General features: G+C 43.2%; 1 protein-coding gene across 4 annotated transcripts in view; it reads right to left on the bottom strand.

The window, feature by feature from the left end:
• Positions 1–1,071: 1,071 nt before the first annotated feature.
• Positions 1,072–25,625, bottom strand: part of LOC130454613 (GTPase IMAP family member 9-like) — a 59,226-nt gene continuing 34,672 nt past the window's right edge. For 2 of the 4 annotated variants that reach the window (XM_056799882.1, XM_056799880.1), the window contains exons 3-4: positions 9,222–9,254; positions 1,072–2,253 (exon numbers count right to left, since the gene is read on the bottom strand). In XM_056799882.1, the coding sequence (XP_056655860.1) occupies positions 1,345–2,253; positions 9,222–9,254 (942 nt within the window). In that variant the 3' untranslated portion in view covers positions 1,072–1,344. The remainder of the gene's footprint in view (positions 2,254–9,221; positions 9,255–25,625) is intronic. The other 2 variants (XM_056799883.1, XM_056799881.1) reach the window with 1 other exon arrangement.

The raw sequence follows: 25,625 nt of genomic DNA, 5'->3' as shown, positions 1-25,625 counted from the left end.
GGTCTAGGGGCTTACTAAGATGCACAGCAAGACTATGTCCATATTTGGCACTTGATCATATTTATTTTTTTTGCTTCCTTCTATTAAATTATGATTTTATTCCCACTAGACCTAGTATTCATCTTTTAAATGAATCTAGATGACCCTTAAGTTTCTTTCAGCTCTGCTTCTGACCCTATGAAACTCTGCTTACTTATGTCCTCCATTGTTTCTTCCATGTATATCATGTCTCCTCAGTTCGACTGGAGGTACCTAGAGGACAATGCCTGTGTCATAGCTTTCTTTCTCTGTCCATCACATGGCTTATCATAAAGCCTTGCTGTAGAAGGGTTATAAGAAAAAGTTGTTACGTACGAAAGTATGTAAGTTTGCAGAAAGAAGTGACATGAGACCAGCAGGAAGATCCTGGAACTTTGAAGGAAGAGTTAGACTGGTACTGAGGCTGTTAGCTGTTCTGTCTCTGGAGATATCTAGAGATGATGGCTACATTTCCTTAGTGGCTGATCATATCCTTGTTCCTGTCCTGCTTGCTGTCTTGTTTGCTGTATTTCATCGATACACAACCTGGTGATCCTGACCAAACATCTGCAGTGATGGTAAGACCAGGCCTGGGCCCTTTTGGATCTAGGACCTTCCCTGGGCCCTATCAGGCTTCCATAGATCCTTTCCTTAAAACCAGCTAAAGGGGTTTAGTTGTAGTCTAGCCAAGGACAGGGACTGGGGATTTAGGTAGTGAGGAGAGGATTAGTGTAGGAAAATTACTCTAAAGGAATCTCTGTGAAGAGACATTAGATCCTGGGGTATGTTGGAAAATTAGCTTTAGGTTATCTCATACTCTTCTACCCTATTCTTTTATTAAACCTACTTTCCCATTTCATGGAGTGATCTGTATGTGTAGTCTCAGACCAGGCTTTACCTGGCTGGGATTTGTTGGCCTTCCAAAACCACAAAAAATCTTCTGATACTGACCCAACATAATTCATCCCTACACATCCCCAAACTCCCTTTCCTTTTTACAGAAGACATTCAGTTCTCTTGAAATGAAATGAAGCAAAGTAGCATTATCAAATCTACAAGGCCAAAGAAAAATACTTTTTATTCAGCAGTTTTGTTTTGCACAGTAATTGAGAAAAAAGGAAGTTTGATGTAAGAGAAAGATCTATATACTGGGACCCATGCATAGTTTTCCTTGCCTGAAAATCCTTTATCTTTGAGTAACATGATGGGAATTAGGACTCAATTCTATCTATTTCATAAGTTCACAGTTCTGTAAATCCAAGATATCAATATTTATGAAGAAATTAATGGAAACTAAATAAAAAAATAAACAAACCAGGCAAACCATCATTTCTTGAACCAACCAGAAATTTTACAAATCAAATCCTTTACAAACTGAACAACTTGTTCAAATACAGTCCTCTCAGCCTCTGCATTTATATTTTTCATTTTTTCTTCATACTCCCTCTCAACCTTTTTTATTCTTTCTTGCTTTTCCCTTATTTGCTCTTCTGTGAGAGAAGATTCATTAGCATATTCTTGTTCTATAATTTGTATTTCATCATCTCTTTCTTGGGTATAGATTTCCTTCAGGGCCCTCCTTCTTCTTTTTAGTGCCTCATTAGTTTTCTCATATATTTTATCCGAAAAATGCTTTCCTTTATTATTCTGCATCATTTTCTCAATCAGGTCCAGCAGCTCTTTCACTTGGACTTCTCTTTCGTTGCCCTCTGCTTTGTTATTGAAGGCATAGTATCTTCCACCACACTCATGGATAAGACTTTGAAGGTCTTCAGATTCTTTTAAAAAGTTGTCTAATTTCTCATTCTTCAAGTCATCTTTCCGTGTGAACAAGATGATCATGTAATTCATGGCCAACTTCCCAAAGAGTGCCTTAATCAAAGAGACAGAATGTTTTTCTTCCTTAGTGTATCGACCCAGTTGCAGAACCAGAATGATGGCATGTGGCCCTGGACAGGAATAGATGACACAACGACTGATTTCATTGCAAGTGGTTTCTAAGCTTTTCTTTGTGTCAAACAGCCCAGGTGTATCAACAACAAGAAAACCTTTCCCTTTCCAGGATGCAACTTCTTTCTGGCAGGTCTTGGTCGTAGAATTTGCTGATGCACCAGATGCAAAAAGTTCCTTCCCAAGGAGAGTGTTCCCTGTTGCACTTTTCCCATGTCCAGTTTTCCCAACCAGGACTATCCTAGGAACATTGGCCTCATCAACATCCATGACTCCATCAGGGGACTGTGGGGGAAAATTCGAACAATTCAGAACTCTGTATGACGGTCAACAAATATGGAAGGGAAATAAAGAAGAGAAGTTATTGAAAACAAGATAGTCATTTGCAAAGACTTTTGATGCTTATCTGGCCTAAAGTCCTAGAACTCCAGAATTGTACACAGGCCACAGTTGACTTTTGAATTAATGTTAAGAGAAGCAGACCAAGTTAAAACATAATTTTCTCATTTAGGTTTGGGACCAAATGTTTAGAGATAAACATTGAATTATAACCATTAAATATTAGTGAAGGAGGCACTCAATGGCCCAGTTTCTTTTTTTTTTTAACTTACTATTTCATTTAATTATAGTATTTAGTCATTTGAAAGAGACAGTATGGTATAGTGGATAGGGTCTCACTTTGGGGCATATCCTGGGTTCTAACTTTGTCATCACTAACATGTGCTTTCTGAGTAATCCTGGGCAAATTCTTTAAACTTTTAGTTCTGTAGCCAAATCTGTAACACTGAGAGGTGCAAAAAAAAAAGTGCTAATTTGCTTTGGTAGACAGAACTTTTGCAATAGCATTCTCACTTCTCTACTTCAAGTCTCTCACCACACCATCTTTCCACTTGGCTCTCAGTGATCTTCTCATAACCAAAGTCCAACCATGTTACTCTCTCCTACTTATAAAATCCCAGTATCTCCCTATTACTTCTAGCATCAAATCTAAATTCCTCTTTGGGGAATTTGAAGCCATTCATATCCTCGCTCCTTCCTACTTTCTACTAAAAACCTTATTCCTCTCTGCAATCCAGTGACACTGGCCTTCTGGCTGTTCCCTTACACAAAAGACTCTACCTCCATACTCTGTAAATTTCCCTCTCTGTCCCTCATTCTTGGAATTCTCTCTCCTTTCATCTACTGGCTTGTGTGCATTCATTCAAGTCTCAGCTAAAATCCTACTCTGTTCTTAACCTATACTCCCTTCCCTCTGAAATGATCTCCCATATATGCCATAAATATCATTTGACAGTTGCTTGCCTGTTATCTCCTTCAGCAGATCGTGAATTCCTAGAGGGCAGGGAGTGATTTTGCCTCTCTTTGTATCCCTAGAACTATCTGATACCTACTAGGTACTGTCAACATGGAATCTAGAAACCCCAAATTTGTAACCTAGCAAGATCTGATGAACCCCAAGTTTTAGGACTAGCTTGTAAATTGGAGACCCCAAAGCTTGTACTTGTTCCCTGTTCCTGTAAGAATCCATCCTGAAGGGAATCTCAAGCTAGCAGTTTCAGACTGAATAATGGACCCTATTGTATCGGAGACCCTTTCCCAAGAAGACACATACCTAGGCAGAGACCACCCTTTCAGTATCCATTGTAAGCAGCCCCTTCCCTTAGACCCTAGCCTCTCCAAGCTTGATTGTATTCTGTCAGTATAGTTTGAACACTCCCATATCCTTGTAACCATGGTAATGTCAACCATTCATATTTCCCAGTCCCTTGGTTTCCCAAATTCTTTTGTTCCTTGGAGTTGTCATCTAGAGCAGCAGCTCTCCCAAGGTTAATATCCCCAGCATCCAGAGTGTAAACCCTGTAAAAGTTGTGGCGCCAAACTCTGAGTAAAGGGCCAAATATTGGACTTATCCCTTTCCCGATTAAAGACTTGGATTTTCTGACTACTTTGGTAGTTCTGCCTTATTTCTATATTAACAGTACTTAATGTTTCTTGACTTAACTTGACAAAAACTTACCTTTGTTAGTGAAATCATAGGTCTAGTAACTGCCCATATCTCACTTAGTCATTCATTCAATTTTTATGCTTAAATGGTTTTAATTTATTTTAAGAAGTTTGTTCATCTACTACTTGGGATAATGTTATGGTTTGAATATAAGACTGGTATAGGAAGAACTGGGTTTCAAAACTGGCTGACTTTCTCTGTTCATATCTCTTGATTGATCTTGGCAAACACCTACAATTTAGGCTGCTTGTTTCAGTGGTGTCTAACTCTTCATGACCCCACTTGGGGTTTTCTTGACAAAGACACTGAAGTGGTTTTCCATTTTCTTCACTTGCTCATTTTGCAGATGAAAAAACTGAAGCAAACAAAATCAAGTGACTTGCCCAGGATCACACAGCTAGTATGTGTCTGATGCCAGATTGAAACAAATCTCTTTTTACTATATTCCTATAGTTACAGTTGATTTGGGTTCAGCAATTGGCTTGTTTGTTTCTCTTTAAGTCTCCATGCTTCCAACAGAGTGCTAGTTTTCCCTTGATCAGGTCCAGCAGTAGTGGTGAGTATCCCCACCTGTCACGTGGGAGACCGGGGTTCAATTCCCTGACAGGGAGCCATGAGAGAGGCCCTTTGAAACAATCTCTGGCTAGGAGGCTCTTTGAGGAAAAATGCTGGCCTGGTGTCATTAGAATCCTTGCTTAGACGGATTTTGTGGTGAGTAATAAAAATCTCACTGATTTCTCTCTTAAGACTCAGGTCTAAGACATATTGACTTAAGGCCCTTCATACTTATTCCTTTCTTATTCTCTCTCTTTCTTTGATTAATCATTGTATTATTAATTAAAATCTCTATAAAACCCAGTTGACTTGGGCATATTCATAATTGTTTCCCTTTCCCTGGCTTCACCAAAATTTAGTTGTTACACAGGGAAGGAAGTCCCTCACTATGTCTTCCAAGTTGCCCAGCTAGATTGTCCTTTGTCAAAACTGGAGAGTGGGAAAATTTCTTCCTAGTGTTCTCCCACTTCAACTTACTAGTTTTATATATAAGCATTACTGATCTCAGAGCCTAGATCTCATCCTCCTTTGTCCTCTCAATTTAGTACAATTCCCTCCCTCCCCACCTATTAACATTTCCCTGCCTCCTGTCCTATTCTTGAGTCTTCTGCTAATTGTCTGTCTTTTGAATCTCTGGTAAAAATAATTCCTACTGAGTTATTAATGGTTGTTGTTTGTTGTGTCTGACTCTTCATGAAGTCCATAGGGTTTTCTTAGCAAACATACTGGAATGGTTTGTCATTTCCTTTTCTAGCGTGTCCCTATTTTACAACTGAAGAAATAATGGGGGGAAATAGGATGTAAGTGACTTTCTAGGATCATACAGCTAGGTAAGTATCTCAGGTCATATTTGAACTGTTAAAAGTATATATAATTTTGGATAGGGGAAGGAAAGTAATACAGTGGGAAAAACATAAATATTGAGTTTATTTAACATAGAAGGGATGAAGGAAAGGAAAATGGGAAAGGGTGACATCTGAATTCTTTTACCCATTAAATAACCAATATCTGACTTACACTAGACTAAAACCTGAGTTATTCAAAGGCAAGTCCAACAGGGTAGCAGTATCTCACAGAGTCCTTGGTGAGTCAGAAACGGGAATTCCAGGTGTAATGTCCAGAAATGGTCTCTTCCAAGTAGATATTCCACTCTTCAGTCACTGTCCAGCTGTATAAATGGAGATTTTGAACCCTAGACTTCAATCCCCAGAAGTCCTGGGTATTTCCCAGAATTCCCTATAATCTCACCTGAGTCCCCACATAGGTGAGATCACAATTCATATTTAACTGGCTGTAAAGCCTCCCTCTCTCTCTGTCATTGCAATGATGTAGTAAGTTTAGTGGTAAGCTAAGCCGGGAATTTTGAATGGGCTAATCAACCATGGGCATGTGGTTATTATTTTGTATCCTTGAGTTCTAATAATCCTTAATAAACCTCATAAAATATAATATTTTTATTATTAGATACTAATTTAAATTTTACACAGCAGAAGACTGAAGAATGACTCCACATCACAGCCAGTAGATATTAAAAAGGCCAGTGTCTTGATGGATAGGTTTCAAGATGGTTCACACATACACCTGTCTCCTTTCTCTCTCAGGTCCAGAGTGACAGTTAATCAACTGTCCCTAGGAATTCTGACCCAACCAGGCTCTGGAAGATTCTGATCTCAAGCTCCTGTCCATCATTCCTTGCACCCTTTATTTTCCATTGCTATAGAACTTGGGTCTTCCTAATTCTAAGTCCAATCAATACTGTATCCACTGTACCACCTAGCTGGGAAATAATAGTATAAAGTGTTACCATTCTCTTGGCCATTTGCATTACAATGACCAATGCATAGAAACGAAATGATCTGGTATAAAGGAACAAAATTTTAAGGATAGGATTTTCAGACACCAGAACAAGATAAGGAGACTCATTTTGGGAGGGAAGAGAAGAATTGTTAATGACTATCATCATACAGGAACGTGCCTGCATACTCTCTTTATGTGAAAGCTTGGCCATGACTCTGACTCATTTATTTTTGTTGCTAGATTGGAGAACACTTCAGCTATGCCAGATAACCATGACCCTATCTGGGTTCCATTCCTCTTGGGATCTTCCTGAAGCACAGTCTACACAGATGGAGCTTCAAGTTCTCTTTGATAGGGAGCAAAAAATAATACCTCATATTTATATGATAATTGTAACTTTCCCAAATCTCTTCTACTTCAATTATTTTGTTTTAAACCTCATAACAACATTGTAAAGTAGGGAGAATATTAATTGTTAAGAAGAAGCTGAGAGAGGCTTATAGTTGTTAGAAACCACCAACAGCAATCCATTGCCTACAGAACACAGTCTAAAAGTAAAAGGTTTTGTTAGTCTGGTCCCAGAGGGCTTTTACATACTTCTCTGAAGAACTAAATTCCAGATATTTGGGCTCACAACCTAGGTGCCATCTTGAACTCCCCATTATCACTGCCAGTATCCAATCTGTTGCTAAGACTCTCTCTAGAACATCTCCTAAATGTCACCTTCTCTCTATTCACACAGCCATCACCCTATGGTAGGCTGTCATCTATCACCCAGCCCAGACCATTGCAATAGCCTTCTAATTAGTCTCCTGGCTTTAAGTGTCTCCCATCTCTAATCCTTCTTCCACTCCACTGCCAAAGAGATTTTCCAGAATTACAGGGCTAAGCATGTTACTCCCCTGCTAAATAAGCTCCAATGACTCCCTGTCACTTCCAGAATCAAATTTAAGACCCCCTCTTTGACACTGAAATCCCTTTTCAACCTGGCCCCTCCTTCCCATTCCAGGCTTCTTACATTTCACTCCACCAGATGGGCTCTGTGACTCAGTTTCTCTGGGCTTCTTTCTAACTGTTCCTCCAACAGGGTGCTCCTTCTCCTTTCCCCTTACCTTTTTACTGATTGTCCCTCAAGCCTAGAATGCTCTTCCTCCTCCCCAAAGCCTCTTGGCTTCCCTGGTTTTCTTTAAGATTCAGCTGAGATCTCATTTTCTGCAGAGCCTTCCCCAACTACCAATCCTCCAACCCTGCTGTGTTTCCTCTAAGATTATCTTCTATTCGCACCATTCATATCTTGTATGCACCCTTGCATGTTGTCTTTCCCATTAAAATGTGAGCTCCCAGGGTCAGAGATAATATTTAAAATTTTTGATTCATATGTCCAGAGCTTACACAGTGCCTGTAACATAGCAACTGCGCTCAGAAATGCTTATTGACTGATAGACTATCCCCCATGTGCTGTAGACCCCTACTCCTCCAAATGGCCTATTCTTTCCTGACCCCAATCCTTTACTCTTGTCATTCTTTACATCTAGACAATATTCTCCCCAGTTTTCATCTATTAGGATCCTACCCATCCTTTAAAGCTTAGCTCATATCCTTGAGATCATCTTTAGTCAGCTGGCTAGAGGTGATTTTGCATTCCACTGAACCACCCCGGAATTTTGAATATATCACTTGATTACTTTTTAGCCCACACCACCATTTATCTGTTATTTGTGAATATGCCACAGTCCTCTAAACTTCCGTGTCTTCATAGTCTATACAGTATGGGGGGGAGGCACCAAAGTCTCTAAGATCCCTTCCAGGTCTAAGTTTATAGATTGATGACACAAAATACTATCCCTTTATTTGGCAGATTAAGAAATTAACTTTGTTGAAGGAAAGTATTTTTTTCTGGTGGGGAGAGAATGAGGTGTGGAGTGGGAGGTGAGGCTCCTTTTGTTTCAAGATGATTCCTTCATTATTCATTCTTCTGATCTAAGGAGTTGACATTCTATTTAATGCAAAGAACATTTTCTGGAAAGAGTTTAATAAAGCCATTTACAAATATTATCTTATTTAATCCTTACAGTAACCATGAGAAGTAAGTGTAGTTAGTATGTCTATCTTAGCAAATAGGAAATTGAGGCAGGCAAAGGTTAAGTGACTTACCTAGGATAGCATAGCTTTCTAAGTATCTCAGGAGGATTTCAATTCAGGTCTTCCTGATTCTAGGTCCAAGTGCTCTAACCACCAAACCACTTACTTGACTGACTGCCACTAAGAAATTATTTTTAAAAATTGATCAAATGATGCATTAACTGAGAAAAGGACACTGAAAGGATGACACTTATGAGAGCTCAGTGTGGATAGCAGAGAAAAGAACAAGAAAAGAATCTTAATGCAGAGGCCCTTTATTTCTGAGGTTCCTTGGAAGGAGGGTTGAAAATGGACAGGGTGCAGTAGGAGACTGGAAGCACAGGAGGGGGTACTGGTGAAAGAAGGGCATGGAAGGGACCCAAGGGTCCTTAGAGACCCCTGACTTTTTAAAAAATTTGAACCGAAGCCAGAGGTAGTGATACTGTATTACATTCTATAAATTCTGAATTTTACAGTTTTGTTTTCCTTTGAAGTACACTCTGGTTTGCTATTGTCTTCTCAGAAATTTATTATTTTGCCTTTAAATATTGAATTTGGAAAAAGTTTCTTACACAGTAAAGTGGAATTTTGTTCTTTTACAGCAAAGTGTTCATGTCATGATGTGGGGAGACCTGGAAAAGAACATTCCATGTCCCTTCCTAGGCAGGAATCCCTAATCTCCATCTGTCTGGTGGCATTTTCAGGCAGCAGGAGGGAAGAACTGACTTTGATCTGTTCTAGGGTGCTTGAGGGAATTAAGAGAAGTGATACTCACTGAGGTGCCAGGTTTATTTCCGGTAACATCCATCTTTGAGGTTTTAGTGGGGGAGAAAAAGAGAAATATTCAAATTTAGATAGCAAAACATTCATAATGCATCAGCAAATCTCTACTCCCCATATGATAACTGGGTGAGAAGTGCCTCCTCCATGAAGCCTTTGAAGAATACCTTCCCCAGGAGTGATCTCTGTCTCCTCTGACCTCTGTAGTCCTTATTGTCTGCTCTGAATGGGATCTATTTTGACTTCTCTTGTGGGCATATCTATATTTCATCTGCGTAAATCCTGCATTTCAAAGGCCCTTGAGGGCAGGGCCTGAGTCTTGTATATCTCCATGTTTCCCATCTTGCACTCCCACCAAACCTAGCACAGCACTTTGTACATGTTGTTTGTAAACAACAAATGTGTGATTTGAGGAAAGCCTAGAAAGACTGCCTAAATTACAGTAAGCCAAGGGGAAAGGATTCCACATATACTGGGCTTTCCGAGGCATGACCCCGTGGCCAAGGCTGCCTTCCTAGAGTAGTGACTGCTCCATGACCCAGATGGTTTCATCTTATTTGAAGATGACCTCTTTATCCATTGCCTTAAGAAAAGGCAATTTGTTGGCTGTAGGAAGGGTGGGTGGAAGGCAGGGAGGGAAATAAAGTGATTATTTTAACGAAAAGAAAAGAAAAGAAAAGAAAAGAAAAGAAAAGAAAAGAAAAGAAAAGAAAAGAAAAGAAAAGAAAAAAAGAAAAGGCAATTTTAAAAAACCTTTAACATAATTAACATGAACAAAGTAACTTTTTAACATTGTAAAGTGGATATTATTGTTTAAAGTTAAAGTGGAGCTTATTGTTTTCATCAAGTCTAGACAGAGGAGAGGCAAAGAGCAGAAAGCTCTTTGTGTTTTATATAACTAGGATTTCTGGTACATGGAGCAAATTTAATTAAATGGAGGAGTGGGGAGTAGAGGGAAGGGATGGTCTTAAGGTTTTTAGTACAAAGGATGCAGACATTATGGGAGCTTAGGATGGTGAGGACCTGGGAGGCCAGGGAATTTGAAGGGATTAAATGTGGAAGAGTTAAGAAGTAGAGAAGCCTGGGCTCTGAATGTTTTAAGGAAAGTGGAGAAAGTGTTAGAGGCTCATGGGAGACAATCCAAAGACCTGGACAACAATGAAATGAATTGCCAGGGGGAAAAGTGTTTGCGGAGTGATGGTGACAAGAGAAAAGCTCTGAAGGTATTATTGAGAAGCCAGAGTATGCCCACTCCTCTACCCTGCTAAGTCTGTCAAACATTTGAGAGTATAAACAGCTAGATTTGGAGAAGGTATCAAGGAGTGTGATGACAGTCTTCAGGAGAAAGCTCTATGTGCTCAATGCAGAGGATACAAAGATAGTATGAAACAGTTCTGCCCTCAAGGAATTTGCAATCTAATTAATAATGTAGGTGTGCAAAGTTAACTTAAGTGACTCATGTTTAAACCTTGCTCAACCTTCCAGTACATATTGAACAGTCTCTAGGAACCCATGGTCTGAACGTAGCTTCTCCCCTATATTCTTAGACACGGGGAAATGTTGAGATTGGGTATAAAACCTCTTTCCTCATCAGAGTGTGTGTATTTGCATTCTTTGTCCATACATGGACACTCTTTACTCTGGTCCATAAAAGTTGTGTGTGGTTTGAAAAGATCACCAGCCTGGGTGGGCCAGTGATCTACCTTTCCTTATTTTTTGAGTGTGCCTTATTGATCAGGGCTGAATCAGTAATTCCTCTTTGACAAGGTCCATAGACTTTGAGATAAATATTTTTTTTTCAAATCCCTTATTTTATTTTGGGGAAACAGAACATCAGAGATTTGAAGTGATTGGCCCAGTGTCACAGAGGCAATAAGTTATTGTGCTAAGATTTGAACTGAGGTCTTTTGACTCTAAGCCCAGGTCTCCCTTATCATGAGGGGAAATATCCCTTTAATCGAATATAATTGGTTTCCTTTCTAATCCTTTGAATTCTGTTTTATACATCTAAGAGCATTATTCAGAGAAGGGGTCCATAGGCTTCACCTAACTGCTGAAGAGGACCATGACACATCATGTCACTCCACACACACATGCACACACGCACACACACATTCGCAACTACATACAAATACTAACATACATATGTAAACACATACACACACAAACACACTCTCATGCATAAACACATCTGTACCGGTTAAGATGAAATTGACTCCCTTTAATTTCAATAAGCATTAAGTGCCTAATATATCCCAGGCACTGAAGAGATCTAAACTAAAATGGAAAAGTCCTTGACAGTCAGGAACCTCTATGCTCCTAGGGAGCCAAAAAAGGGCACACAGAGAAGTAAATCCAACAATATAAAAGTTAAATACAAAATAATTGGTGAGGGACATTGAAGAAGAGCTGCTAAGAACGCCTTTTTAGAGGAGATAACATCCTAAGTGAGCTCTGAAGGCTTCAAGAGGGAATCTCTAAAAAGACAAAAGAAATTTCCCAAACTTGTCTATGGAACTATTTCCAATGCACACACTCCTAAATCTTTATCTCTTGAGTCAGATGACAAGGGACCCCCATCATTTACCCGACAATGTCTCCCCCAACCACTTACACCCTGACCAAGCTGGACCCCGACTCTAGGCTCTTAGATAAGCTTACCTTTTCCCTGAAGGTCTGAAACCACGGTGCCTGCAAAAAAGTTTTTAGGGGTTTGACTTTATTTGTCTGCAAAGGACTATTTTATCTCACTTCCTCCAGCAAAGGCAGCCATCCTCAGCACTAACCCCTGCAGGCCACAAAGAGTATATTACCATAGCTTTCATAATGAATAAAACAGAAACTATTCTTGATGACTCAGTGAACACATCACCCTCATTCCAAATATCTCCTCCAGAAATTTATTCTGGTGATGAAATTCCCATTGCCAGAATTACCTATAGGACATAGTTTTAGAATTGGTGGAGACCTTAGGGATCATCTAACCTCCTTATTTTATAGACGAGAAAACTAAAGCATGGAAAGGCTTGATTCACATAATATTATTCATGAACTAAGTAGCAAAACTAGCATTGAAATCCACATCGTAGGGTTATGAATCCAGTGTGCTTTCTGTCAGATAAGGCATTATCTCCAGAGAAGCTCTGTAAAAATCATTCAGTGACATTAAGCTAATATTGATTGAAAGTGCCCTAAACCCACAGGTAAACCCAAAGAATTGAGGAATAGATAAACAATGCTGTTAATCTTCTTGCCATCCAACTCTTCCCTTCTGATCAGGTAGGATTGCATCAGACTTCCACAATAGCTGACCATTCCCCATCTAATACTGTGGCATTTTTCCCCCTGTGCAAACAATCAGGTTTGTGTGGCTTCAAAATTTTTCTAGTTTTGAATGATGAGGTATTTCTAAGAAGTTTCCTGCTGAACAGAAACGCCATAGAGAAAGTACTAAATTTGGGTTTATATTTACTCCTTTCTAGCAGCATGGATGGTTACCTATACCCATATTCAGTGTTCAGGGTCACTGTGGTACAGGGTCATATGAGTCCAAGGGGAATGGACCTATCTATGCAAGGTCCAGTTTAACGTTTTGGAGATTCAAGGTTACCTCTGTCCCTGGCACCATTCTTGTTTTCTAAAACTACTTCCTTGGCCTTCAGCTTCTGAATCACCAACACTCAAGTATCTTTTTTATATATATATATATATATTTTTTAAATTTTATAGTATTTTATTTGATCATTTCCATGCATTTTACATTAAAGACAAAGATCATTTTCTTTTCCTCCCTCCCACCCCCCGTGGCCGACGCGTGATTCCACTGGTATCATATGTGTTCTTGACTTGAACCCATTGCCATGTTGTTAGTATTTGTATCAGAGTGTTTGCTCAGAGTCTTTCCTCTGTCATGTCCCCTCAGCCATTGTAGTCAGGCAGTTGCTTTTCCTCGGTGTTTCTACTCCCTCAGTTTGTCCTCTGCTTTTGGATAGTGTTTTTTTCTCCTTGATCCCTGCAGATTGTGCAGGGACATTACACTGCCACTAATGGAGAAGTCCATTACGTTCGATTATACCACAGTGTGTTTGTCTCTGTGTACAATGTTCTCCTGGTTCTGCTCCTCTCGCTCTGCATCACTTCCTGGAGGTCGTTCCAGTCTCCATGGAACTCCTCCACTTTATTATTCCTTTTTGCACAATAATATTCCATCACCAACATATACCACAATTTGTTCAGCCATTCCCCAATTCATGGACATCCCCTCGTTTTCCAATTTTTGGCCACCACAAAGAGCGCAGCTATGAATATTTTTGTACAAGTCTTTGTGTCCATTATCTCTTTGGGGTACAGACCCAGCAGTGCTATGACTGGATCAAAGGGTAGACATTCTTTTATTGCCCATTGTGCATAGTTCCAAATTGCCCTCCAGAATGGCTGGATCAGTTCACAACTCCACCAGCAATGAATTAATGTCCCTACTTTGCCACATCCCCTCCAGCATTCATTACTTTCCATAACTGTCATGTTAGCCAATCTGCTAGGTGTGAGGTGATACCTCAGAGTTGTTTTGATTTGCATCTCTCTGATTATAAGAGATGTGGAGCACTTCTTCATGTGCTTATTAATAGTTTTGATTTCTTTATCTGAAAACTGCCTATCCATGTCCCTTGCCCATTTATCAATTGGGGAATGGCTTGATTTTTTGTACAATTGATTTAGCTCTTTATAAATCTGAGTAACTAAACCTTTGTCAGAGGTTTTTATGAAGATTTTTTCCCAATTTGTTGTTTTCCTTCTGATTTTAGTTACATTGGTTTTGTTTGTACAAAAGCCTTTTAATTTGATGTAGTCGAAATTATTTATTTTATATTTTGTGATTCTTTCTATGTCTTGCTTGGTTTTAAAGTCTGTCCCTTCCCGAAGGTCTGACATGTATACTATTCTGTGTTTACCCAATTTACTTATGGTCTCCTTCTTTATGTTTAAGTCTTTCACCCATCAACACTCAAGTATCTTCTAGAATTCACCAGAACTAGAACTATTCTCAAGTAAGTGGAGTAGTTTTTTAGACCCTAGTTATAATGGAAAAGCATTCTGATTCCCTGTTTCAGTGGCCATTTTGCATCAGTGTCAGAGACCATATATGGAGAAAACTCATGACCGGGAACAAGATAAGGGTTTCTGAGAATCATTCCTTCCTTAACTGCCCTTCCCCACCTCATACGTATATATTCTTACCTCGCTTCTGCAATAAACGAGCCTTGACACCATTAGACTGACTCTGTCTTTCTTACGTGCTTGGTCTCCCCTCTCTCCCCCTATGGTCTTTTAGGTAGCTGTCTTACAGGTCCTGCGATAGTATCCGGCTGGCCCCGGATATCTGGCGCCCAACGTGGGGCTCGAAGAAGACGGCTTACCGGACGGCTGAGGAACAGATTCCGCGGACAGAGGAAGGGTAGAGGCTGGACGGACAGCCTTGAGGTAGGGTAAGTTGTCCCATTCCCCATAGGCATAAGAAATCGAGAGTGATTACCCCAGAGTGACAGTGTGTGTGTCTGAGAGGAAAAGAGGGTATTCAGTCTGCGTTTCGCATACGAGTAGCAGGGCGACTGCCTGACAGGGGTTTATACCATCCACCTAAGCTCAAGTGACGTGGTCCACCCCGTTCTGGGGTGAGTGGACAGCTTTTGGCCAGACCGACTTTGACTGTTCCCTTGGTCCATTTTTTGAGTGTGGACCCATTAGTATCTGTTTCTATACCTTCGCAAGAAGATTGGCGAGAACGTGGGGAAGCGCCTGTGATAAGAGTGTGAATGAGATATGGGGAAGAAGCTCTCAAAAGAAACCTTATTCGTCAAAGAGTTAAAAAGTAATCTCAGGGAGAGAGGTATTAGGGTAAAAAAGAAAAATTTGTTTAAATTTTTCTGCTTCATAGAGGAACGTTGCCCCTGGCTTATTCTACACGGCCCAGGGATCCACCCCCTTACCTGGAACAAAGTAGGCAAAGAACTAAACGGCCTGTTAAAATCTGGCCAAGAGATCCCCGATGAATACTTTTCCTATTACGGGTTGATTCGTGATATTCTTAAGGAAGCCGACACTGATAGACAGGTGTCTCACCTCCTCAGCCTGGCTGAGGACGCTATACTAGACCATAAGAAACAACTTGAGGAAAAAGAGTCACCGCAGAAAGAGACCAATCTTCCTTCCTCTCTCCAAGACGAGCCAATTAAACCAACTCACCCCCTCAGAGAACCCCTTGCACCTTCCAAACAGACAACACAGCCTTCTCCCCGCCTCTACCCCATCCTATACAAAGGCTCTGACCTTGAGGATACGCTTAACCCCACCTATCAAGCAGAGTTAAAAGAGGAGGCTGCCCGCTATCAGGATAATGATCTCCTTGAAGGCAGACCTCCTCCATATAACACCGCTCCTCTTGCATTTCCTGTGCTTCCTGGCTCGACTAACCTTAGAGAAGCCACGGCACAACTTAGTAAACAAGTTACTGATCTTAAACATTTTTTAGGTCTCCAAAAAGAAGTGCATGCCCTAACCAATCAATTACATGATTTACAAATAGACATCTTCTGGCCCCTAACCTCCAAGCACAAGCAATCCCGACCAAAAAACAAAACAGCCCTTGCCTTCTCGGTCATCACAAGGCAGCAGCAGGCCACGGAAGTTCCCCCCGAGGATGTCTCCCTCCCCCCTTCTTCTGATTCTGAAGGGGCGGAAGAAGACGCGAATAAGGATGAGGATAATGAGAGGTTTAGGGACGCCCACTCTACGCGCTCCACACGGCCTCGTGCCCCGATCTATAAGAAACTCAAATTCAAACATATTAAAGACCTCCATTCGGCAGTTAAAAATTATGGCCTCAACGCCCCTTTTACGCTTTCTATTCTAGAGGGACTCAGAGGAGAGGGACATATACTCCCTTCAGAATGGTCCAAGGTAGTGCAATCCATCCTCTCCAGGGGACAATTCTTAATCTGGAAGGCAGAATTCCTTGAGAGGGCAGAGAATCAGGCTAAATTAAACTCAAAAAATGCCCAGACAGCCGCCTGGACGACTGACAAAATCGTCGGCCGCGGCCGCTTTGCGTTAGAAAACCAGCAAATGAGACTGCCCCCTGGCTTGCTCATGCAAACTGTGCATGCCGCTATGGCTGCTTGGCGGGCAGTTCCTGCCGCTGGGTCAGTCACGGCACCCCTCTCAAAAATTCTCCAGGGACCCAACGAGCCATATGCTCAATTTGTTGCGGAACTCCTGGAGACCGCCGAAAGAGTCTTGGGCCAGGATGGATCTGACAACCCGGTGATGAGACATTTGGCAATTGAAAATGCTAATGCCGCCTGTAAGGCCGCCCTAAGAGGAAAAGCAAGGGACCTTGATCTAGATGGGATGATCCGCCTATGCAATGATATTGACGCTTATGACCACAAAATAAACAAGTCCATCTCTTTAGCCATCAGGGCAGCCATTCAGGCCTCTCGCCCCAACACACCTTGAAATTGCTTTAAATGCGGGCAACCTGGCCATTTTGCACGTGAATGCCCTTCCGGGCCGAATCCTAGGCAGGCCCCCGTACCAATAGTAGCCCCCCCTAAACCACCACCTAGCATCTGCCTGAAGTGCTGGAAGGGCCGGCACTGGGCCCGGGATTGTCGATCCAGAACCACTTTTGACGGGCAAATTCTTCCCCTGGTACAGGGAAACAGGATGCGGGGCTCCTTCGGGAGCCCCTGTCCAGCTCCCTTACTCAAGCCACAACAGGCAGTGCAGGCCTGGACCTCTGTGCCGCCACCACCCGAATATTAACACCTGAGGAAGGCCCGATAATCCTCCCTACTGGCAAATTCGGACCATCGCCTCCTGGCATGTTTTTCTTGGTCATCGGTAGAGCGCTCACCACTTTGCAAGGTGTCGTAGTGCATCCCACCCTTGTCGATAATGATTACACAGGAGAAATAAAAATTATCATAGAATCCCCACATGGCCCTGTCACCATCCCTGCCGGCAGACGCTTAGCTCAAGCCCTCCCCCTCCCTATGATCGGTAATTTCCCTGTGATAGCCCACACACGGGGCCCTTCTTCTCCAGGCTCCTCCAATATTTATTGGGTGCAGCAACTTACTGAGTCCCGGCCCACTCTCCAGTTGAAGTTCGAGGAGAAAACTTTCACCAGGCTGCTGGACACAGGAGCGGACTCTACCATTATCTCTCAAACTCACTGGCCCCGCTCCTGGCCTCTTCAACCCTCATCCACCCATCTATCAGGAATAGGCCAAGTCCAAGACACCCTTCAGAGCTCTAAGGTCCTTAATTGGCAAGATACTGAGGGCAATAGTGGCACCACCCGCCCATATGTAGTCGCAGGGCTCCCTGTTAATCTCTGGGGCAGAGACATCCTAGCCCAGATGCGGCTTCTCATGGTTAGCCCTAGCGATCCTGTCACCACCATGATGCTGAAGTCTGGATACCTCCCAGGCAAAGGCCTTGGTAAGAACGAACAAGGCATTTTACACCCTATATCCCTCCCTGCCCACAAGGACAAGGAAGGTCTTGGATTACAAAATTTTTCATAAAGGCCGCTGGTCCCCCTGCACTCCAGGCTGATAAAATCACGTGGAAATCTGACTCCCCTGTCTGGATTGATCAGTGGCCTTTGACATCTGAGAAGGTTCAGGTTGCCATAACGCTGGTGCAGGAGCAACTTTCCTTGGGTCACCTCGAACCTTCTACCTCCCCTTGGAATACGCCCATTTTTGTCATTAAAAAGAAGTTGGGGAAACGGAGACTTTTGCAAGATCTACACGAGGTCAATAAGACCATGCTTCCCATGGGAGCCTTACAGCCAGGCCTCCCATCCCCGACCGCCATCCCAAGAAGGTTTAGCAAAATTGTCAGTGACATCAAAGACTGTTTCTTCTCAATCCCTCTCGATCCCTCCGATAGCTCTCGCTTCGCATTTTCCATTCCCATAGTTAATCACATAGGGCCTAACCCTCGATTCCAATGGCGTGTACTTCCTCAAGGGATGGCCAACTCCCCTACATTATGTCAAAAATTCGTTGCCCAATCTATTGACCCTGTTAGGACTCGATACCCTTCAGCTTACATCATCCATTACATGGATGATCTTCTCATTGCTGCCCCCTCCCCCTCCTTAGTGCAGACCATAGCCCAGACTATCATCCGCGCACTCCAGGCCCGCGGCTTTACTATTGCCCCAGATAAAATTCAAACCCAGTACCCCTTCACCTTCCTGGGATTCCGCCTCGAGCTTGACTTCTTATTTTCACATAAGGTTTCACTCACACGCTCCACTCTCAAAACCCTTAATGATTCCCAGGAACTCTTAGGGGACATTAATTGGCTCCGCCCTTATTTGCAACTCGCTAAGGTGGACCTTCGCCCTCTGGAAGATATCCTTCGAGGGGATGCTGACCCCTCCTCTCCTCGCTCCCTGACCCCAGCAGGCGAAGCTTCCCTTAAGAAAGTAGAGCAAGCTATAGCTGCACAGAACATTGGGTACTTTTCTCCCCACCTTCCTCTTTACCTTCTCATCTTTCCCACTGAATTTTCCCCCACGGGACTTCTATGGCAAGATCCCTCTCCCCTCATTTGGGTCCACCTCCCTATGTATAACCGGAAGATCCTCGCCCCTTATCCTGACCTGATTGCCCGAATAGCTATGATGGGTATCCGCCTCTCCACCCGGCATTTCGGCCGCCCCCCTGACCATGTGGTCTCCCCCTATAACAGGGAGCAGCTTGACTGGCTCAGATCTCAAAATGACAATTGGGCTGTACTCATATCTACCTACCAGGGCATCTTGGACAACGACATGCCCAATAATAAATTATTGCAGTTTTTCACTCTTACCCCCTTCATACTCACACGCCAAACCCGATCTTCACCTATTCCGGGGGCACCCACGGTCTTCGTGGATGGCTCTAAAACCGGCCTTGCCGCCATAGTTATGGATAACCGCCCCCATTCTATCAAAACCCCCTATGAGTCCGAGCAGTTAGTGGAGCTTTATGCTGCTCTGTCTTCCACTCCCTGCCTGCCACCCCATTCAACCTCTACTCAGATAGCAGATACGTTGTTCAATCCCTGCTCCGACTCGAGATGGTTCCCGCTGTTCAGCCAACAACTGCTACCTTTTCCCTTTTCTCCCAGCTTCAACAAGCCATTAGACGGTGGTCCTGCCCCTTTTTCGCGGGTCACATACGTGCCCACTCCGGCCTCCAGGGCCCCTTATCTTTCGGGAACAATCTTGCGGACCAACACAGTCGCTTAGCTGCCTTAGTTACCACGACTACCCCCTCTCCCCATCCCTCAACCGACCCCGTTTCCCTCGCTACGGAGGCACACAGGCTTCACCACCTTAACTCTCAATCCCTTCGCCTGGCCTACAAAATGACCAGAGAACAGGCCAGGTCAATTGTTAAAAGTTGTAAGAACTGTGTTACTCTTTTGCCTGAACCCCATCTAGGGATCAACCCCCGCGGCCTTCTCCCTGGCCACCTATGGCAAATGGATGTCACCCACGTCCCTTCTTTCGCTAAACTCAAGTATATCCATGTTTCCGTCGACACATATAGCGGTTTTCTTTTTGCATCTGCGCAGCCCGGTGAAGCCACCAGGCATGTTATCAAGCATATGTTCCTCGCTATGTCCATGATGGGAAAACCCCTTTCCCTCAAGACAGACAATGGTCCCGGCTATACCAGCCAGGCCTTTAAACAATTCTGTTCTCAACTGGGCATAAAGCATGTTACAGGCATCCCCTACAATCCACAAGGACAAGGTATTGTTGAACGGGCAAATCAAACCCTTAAAAATACCCTTTTTAAACTCAAATCCCAGGAAACCCTTTACCCATTGTGTGGTAATCAGACCCTGCTCCTCGCACGTGCCCTTTTTGTTCTCAACTTCCTAACACTGGATGCGGAAGGGCGTTCCGCTGCCGATCGCCACTGGCACCCGCACACCACATCCAATCTGGCAAAGGTCCTTTGGCGTGACCCCCTAACTGGCCGTTGGCATGGTCCTGACCCAGTCCTTACTTGGGGCAAAGGCTCCGCCTGTATTTTTGATTCCTCCGAGAACAACGCCCGCTGGGTCCCGTCTCGATTGGTCAAAACCGCAAATGTCCCCTGCGCGCTCAGCCCCTCCCTTTAACCACTTTCCAGGGCCCATCCCTGAGAAGTCTTCTGTTCTCTTTCAGCTACCTCACAACTGAACAGCAGATGGCGACTGTTCTGGCAGTATCCCTCATCTGCATCCTGCTACCAGCCGCGGGATCAGGAAGCCCACACCTCCTCGTTCATCAATATGGGAGATTGTCAATCCAGTTAATCAAGCCGTTCTTGCCTCTGTCTCCAGTTCCCAGTGGCCGCGCCTTACATGGTTCCCCCAACTGACCATCGACCTTTGTGTCCTCGGTATCCCGTACCAGTCATCAATGCACTACTGCGCCCCGAATGTGCCCGGCCTCCCGATTCAGGACCACTGGGCCCAATATACCCAGTTCCCTCCATACGGCTGCCCTGGCTTCGGCCAGCCAGACCACTGCGGGGGCCAGTCAGATGGATTCTGTGCCACCTGGGGCTGTGAGACCTTTGGTACTGCTTATTGGATCACCAACAAAGATTTGATTACCATCGCCCGGAATTCCTCCCGCCCTCAGACCTGCTCCTTTGATCCCCCCAATTGTAACCCCCTTATTATCGGGTTTACCAACAAAGGAAAAGCAGATACTCACTGGACAGACGGACTCACCTGGGGTTTGCGCCTCTATAAGACCGGCACTGACGACGTCCTTCTCTTTACTATCCGCTTACGGGTGGCCCCTATAACCACTCCCGTGGGTCCTAACCTTGTTCTCACCGACCAGCGTCGCCCCTCTGTCCAACGCCCTCAGCCGCTACCCCCCAGGCTTCCACCCTGCCACATCCCTTCTCTACAAATTCCTATTCCCGTTTCCCTGTTACCCCACGTCCCCGAGGCCCCTGGCCCCACTGATAGACTCCTCGACCTTGTTGCCAGCTCCTATTTAGCTCTGAATGCTACCGCCCCGAACCTTACGATCAGCTGTTGGCTGTGTCTCCACCCGCAGCCCCCTGACTATGAAGGAATCGCCTTTACTGATCACCCTCACAACACTTCTGCCCCTTCCCCTCGCTGCGCCCTGTCCCCCCACCGCCTCACCCTTGCCGAAGTTTCCGGCAAAGGCCTCTGCCTAGGTCACCCCCCTTCCTCTCACTCCCATCTTTGTAATGTTACCTTTCCCATCTCCCAATCCCCTCATTATTTGGAAGCTCCCAATAACACCTTTTGGGCCTGCAACACCGGACTCACCCCCTGCATCTCCCTCCAGGTTTTCAATACTTCTTCTGAATTCTGTATTCTTGTACAACTGTGGCCCAGAATTACCTATCGCTCTGACGCCACCATAGTCCCCCTTTTTTCACAATCTCCCCGGCTTGGCCGAGAACCCTTCGCCACTCTTGCTATACTCTTGGGGGTTGGGGGACTCGCCGCTGGCATTGATACTGGCACCACCGCTCTCCTACAGGCTCAACACCCGCAGCCCTGCACTCTGCTATGACATCTGACCTCGAAGCCCTAGAAAAATCTGTCTCTGCCCTTGAGCAATCCCTGACCTCCCTCTCCGAAGTAGTACTGCAGAATAGACGCAGCCTCGACTTGCTCTTTTTAAAGGAGGGAGGACTGTGCGCGGCCCTCAAAGAGGAATGCTGCTTTTACGCTGACCGTACTGGCATTGTAAGAGAATCCATGGCAAAACTTCGAGAACGCCTTGCACTGAGAAAAAGAGAGGCCGAGGCCAAGGAGGGATGGTTTAACAACCTCCTCAAAAATTCTCCTTGGTAGGGACATTAATTCATTGCTGGTGGAGTTGTGAACTGATCCAACCATTCTGGAGGGCAATTTGGAACTATGCCCAAAGGGCGACAAAAGAATATCTACCCTTTGACCCAGCCATAGCACTGCTGGGTCTGTACCCCAAAGAGATAATGGACACAAAGACTTGTACAAAAATATTCATAGCTGCGCTCTTTGTGGTGGCCAAAAACTGGAAAACAAGGGGATGCCCATCAATTGGGGAATGGCTGAACAAACTGTGGTATATGTTGGTGATGGAATACTATTGTGCTAAAAGGAATAATAAAGTGGAGGAGTTCCATGGAGACTGGAACAACCTCCAGGAAGTGATGCAGAGCGAGAGGAGCAGAACCAGGAGAACATTGTACACAGAGACTAATACACTGTGGTATAATCGAACGTAATGGACTTCTCCATTAGTGGTGGTGTAATGTCCCTGAACAACTTGCAGGGATCCAGGAGAAAAAAACACCATTCATAAGCAAAGGATAAACTATGGGAGTGGAAACACCGAGGAAAAGCAACTGCCTGAATACAGAGGTTGAGGGGACATGACAGAGGATAGACTCTAAATGAACACTCTAATGCAAATACTATGAACAAAGCAATGGGTTCAAATCAAGAAAACATCTAATGCCCAGTGGACTTACGCGTCGGCTATGGGGAGTGGGGGGGAGGAAAAGAAAATGATCTATGTCTTTAACGAATAATGCTTGGAAATGATCAAATAAAATATATTTAAAAAAAAAATTCTCCTTGGCTTTCCACCCTGATTCCCACAATCTTAGCCCCTTTTATTGTCCTTCTTTTAATCCTCACATTTGGCCCTTGGGCTTTCCAATGCCTGACTGGACTTATCAAATCAAATATTGACTCAGCCCTTATCAAGTTCCCTAAGGTCCAATACCATCGTATTGAAATAGCAGACTTTGAACAACCACACACCCCGTTTGATACCGATCGTCTCCAATTTAATAGCAGGGCGGTTACCCAATGACGGGAATAGCACAGGTCCTTGACCCCTGATGGTCGAGTAATTCCCCCTGTGTAGCCTAAGACAGGGGCCGTCACTGCAGTCCTGACTTAAGAATTGCCCTCTAAATAAAAAAGAAAGGGGGAATTGTCAGAGACCATATATGGAGAAAACTCATGACCCGGAACAAGATAAGGGTTTCTGAGAATCAGAATAAACAAGATACTATCTGGAGATAGGAATTTTCGGTCCCAGTGCCAGAAAATATTCTAAATTAACTAATTAATTTAAAAAAGAAATGGTTACCAATGAGTATTTCAACTCATTCTGAATGAATTGGGGAGGGAAATCTCAGAGAAAGAACAGATAGTGCTGGAAAAGAAGGTGTTCTCCTGGGGAAGCCAGTTGTCAATGAGAGTAGAAAATGGAAGAAACATTTGAAAACTATGAGAAACTGTTAAATGAAGTAAATGATTAACAAATCCAAAGAGAAATGCTATTCTGCCTCACTAATAAGTAAGATAAGAAATAGATGGAGGGTATCAAAAGCCTTTCAATACATCTTCTATTTCATACCACCTCCTACCCAATCTAAATATTGTATTCCTACCTCCTTGACCCTGCATTCACCATATTTTGCCCATTTCTATTATGCCATGCCACTCCTTGACCATGTCCTTGTGATGCCCCTTCAGCACAGCCCTATTTGACTATTCTTTATTAGTTTCTCTTGTAGGATCTTCATCTAGACACTCTGAGGCTTTGTCCTAGACTGTCTTTTCTATAATCTGAGGGCTATATAATCCTGAAATCACACAGTAAGAATGGTTGAAAATGGTTTTGTCAATGAAGAGGCGGTGTTGTAAGAAGATCCAATTTCTCCATATTACATGTTATCATCAAGGCATGATGAACTATGTCCTTTTGATATGTGTGTGTGTGTGTGTGTGTGTGTGTGTGTGTGTGTGTGTGTGTGTGAAGTTTACTACAAAGGCTGATAGAGAGGCTATACTGTTATAACTGAGCAAGGGCATGATATTCCTCCAAGAACGGAGGGTGCATTTAATTTGTATCGATTTAAATGGGGAAAAACTCATTTAGGAATAGTTGTTACAAATATACAAATATAAGAGGGTTTGAGAATGAATTAAGATCTGCAAAGAGCGATCCAACTTAGTAAAATATAATCTAAACTAGTTCCAAGACAGCTTCTTATACATAGGCCACGAGATACTTTTTCACTTAGTGATTTCATGACCTTCCATAGATGTAATGATCATCTCTATGTTGATAATTCTCAAATCTACTTAATTAGCCCTAACCTTTTTCCTAATCTAAGGATTCTTCTGTTGGACATCTTAAGCTGGCTGTCCTTAAGATAACTTAAACTCATCATATCCACAATTTTCCATCTTCCACTCAGCTATCAAATTATCTTCCTGAAGTACCTGTTACTTCTTTATTCAATGAACTCCAGTGGCTCCCTATTATCTCTAGGATCAAATATAAAATCCTATCTTTGATGTTTAAAGTCCTTCAAATACTGGCCTCTTCCAACTTTTCCTGCCTTCTTATTACTTTACTCCCTTCCACATGTTTTGTAATCTGGTCACATTGACTTCTTTTCTATTCCTTGCATAAGACACTTTATTGTATTGCCAGAGTCTGGGTATTTTTCGGGGCTGTTCTCTGTGCTTGGAATTCTCTTACTCCTCATCTTAAACTGCTAGCTTCTCTGGTTTCCTTCAAATCTCAGTTAAATTCTTAACTGCTCCAACATGCCTTTCATAGTCCTCCTTAATCTTAGTGTCTTTCTCTGAGGTTATCTCCAATGCTCCTCTCTCTCTCTCTCTCTCTCTCTCTCTCTCTCTCTCTCTCTGTCTCTGTCTCTCTGTCTCTCTCTCTCTCTCTCTCTATATATATATATACATATATATATATGTATATATACATAGCAACATAGATATATTTAGTGTATATGTACATGTATATGTAGTTTGTACATAGTAGTTCTCTGCCCCCCCCCCCATTAGACTGTGAGCTTCTTCAAAACAGAGACTACAGACAGGTGGCACAGTGAAGCACTGAGCCTGGAGTCAGGAAGACCAGAGTTCAAATTTGACTACCGGAATTTACTAGATATGTTGACCCTGGGCAAGTTACATAATCTCTGCTGACCTCAGTTTCCTCAACAGTAGAATGAGAATGATAATATTACCTTCTACTTAAGACCGTTATGAGAATCAAAGCAGATAATACTGGTAAAGCACATAGCACACTAATTGACACATAGTAGGCATGCTATAGATGTAAATATTATTCTATATATATGCTTATCCCTTTCCTTTCTTTTGTCTTTCTTTGTTTCCCCAGTGCTTAGTATGGTGCTTGTCATGTTGTTTTTTGGTCATATCCAACTCTTCTAAACCCCAATGAAGTTTTTTTGGCAAGGTTATGGGAGTTGTTTGCCATTTTCTTCTCTGGTGAATCCAATGGATCCTTTTG

The sequence above is a fragment of the Monodelphis domestica genome, chromosome 5, assembly GCF_027887165.1.
Source record: "Monodelphis domestica isolate mMonDom1 chromosome 5, mMonDom1.pri, whole genome shotgun sequence".
In the NCBI taxonomy this organism is placed as follows: Eukaryota; Metazoa; Chordata; class Mammalia; order Didelphimorphia; family Didelphidae; genus Monodelphis; species Monodelphis domestica.
Note: the sequence above shows the minus strand (reverse complement) of the source record. Positions and strands in the feature narration are given on the sequence as shown.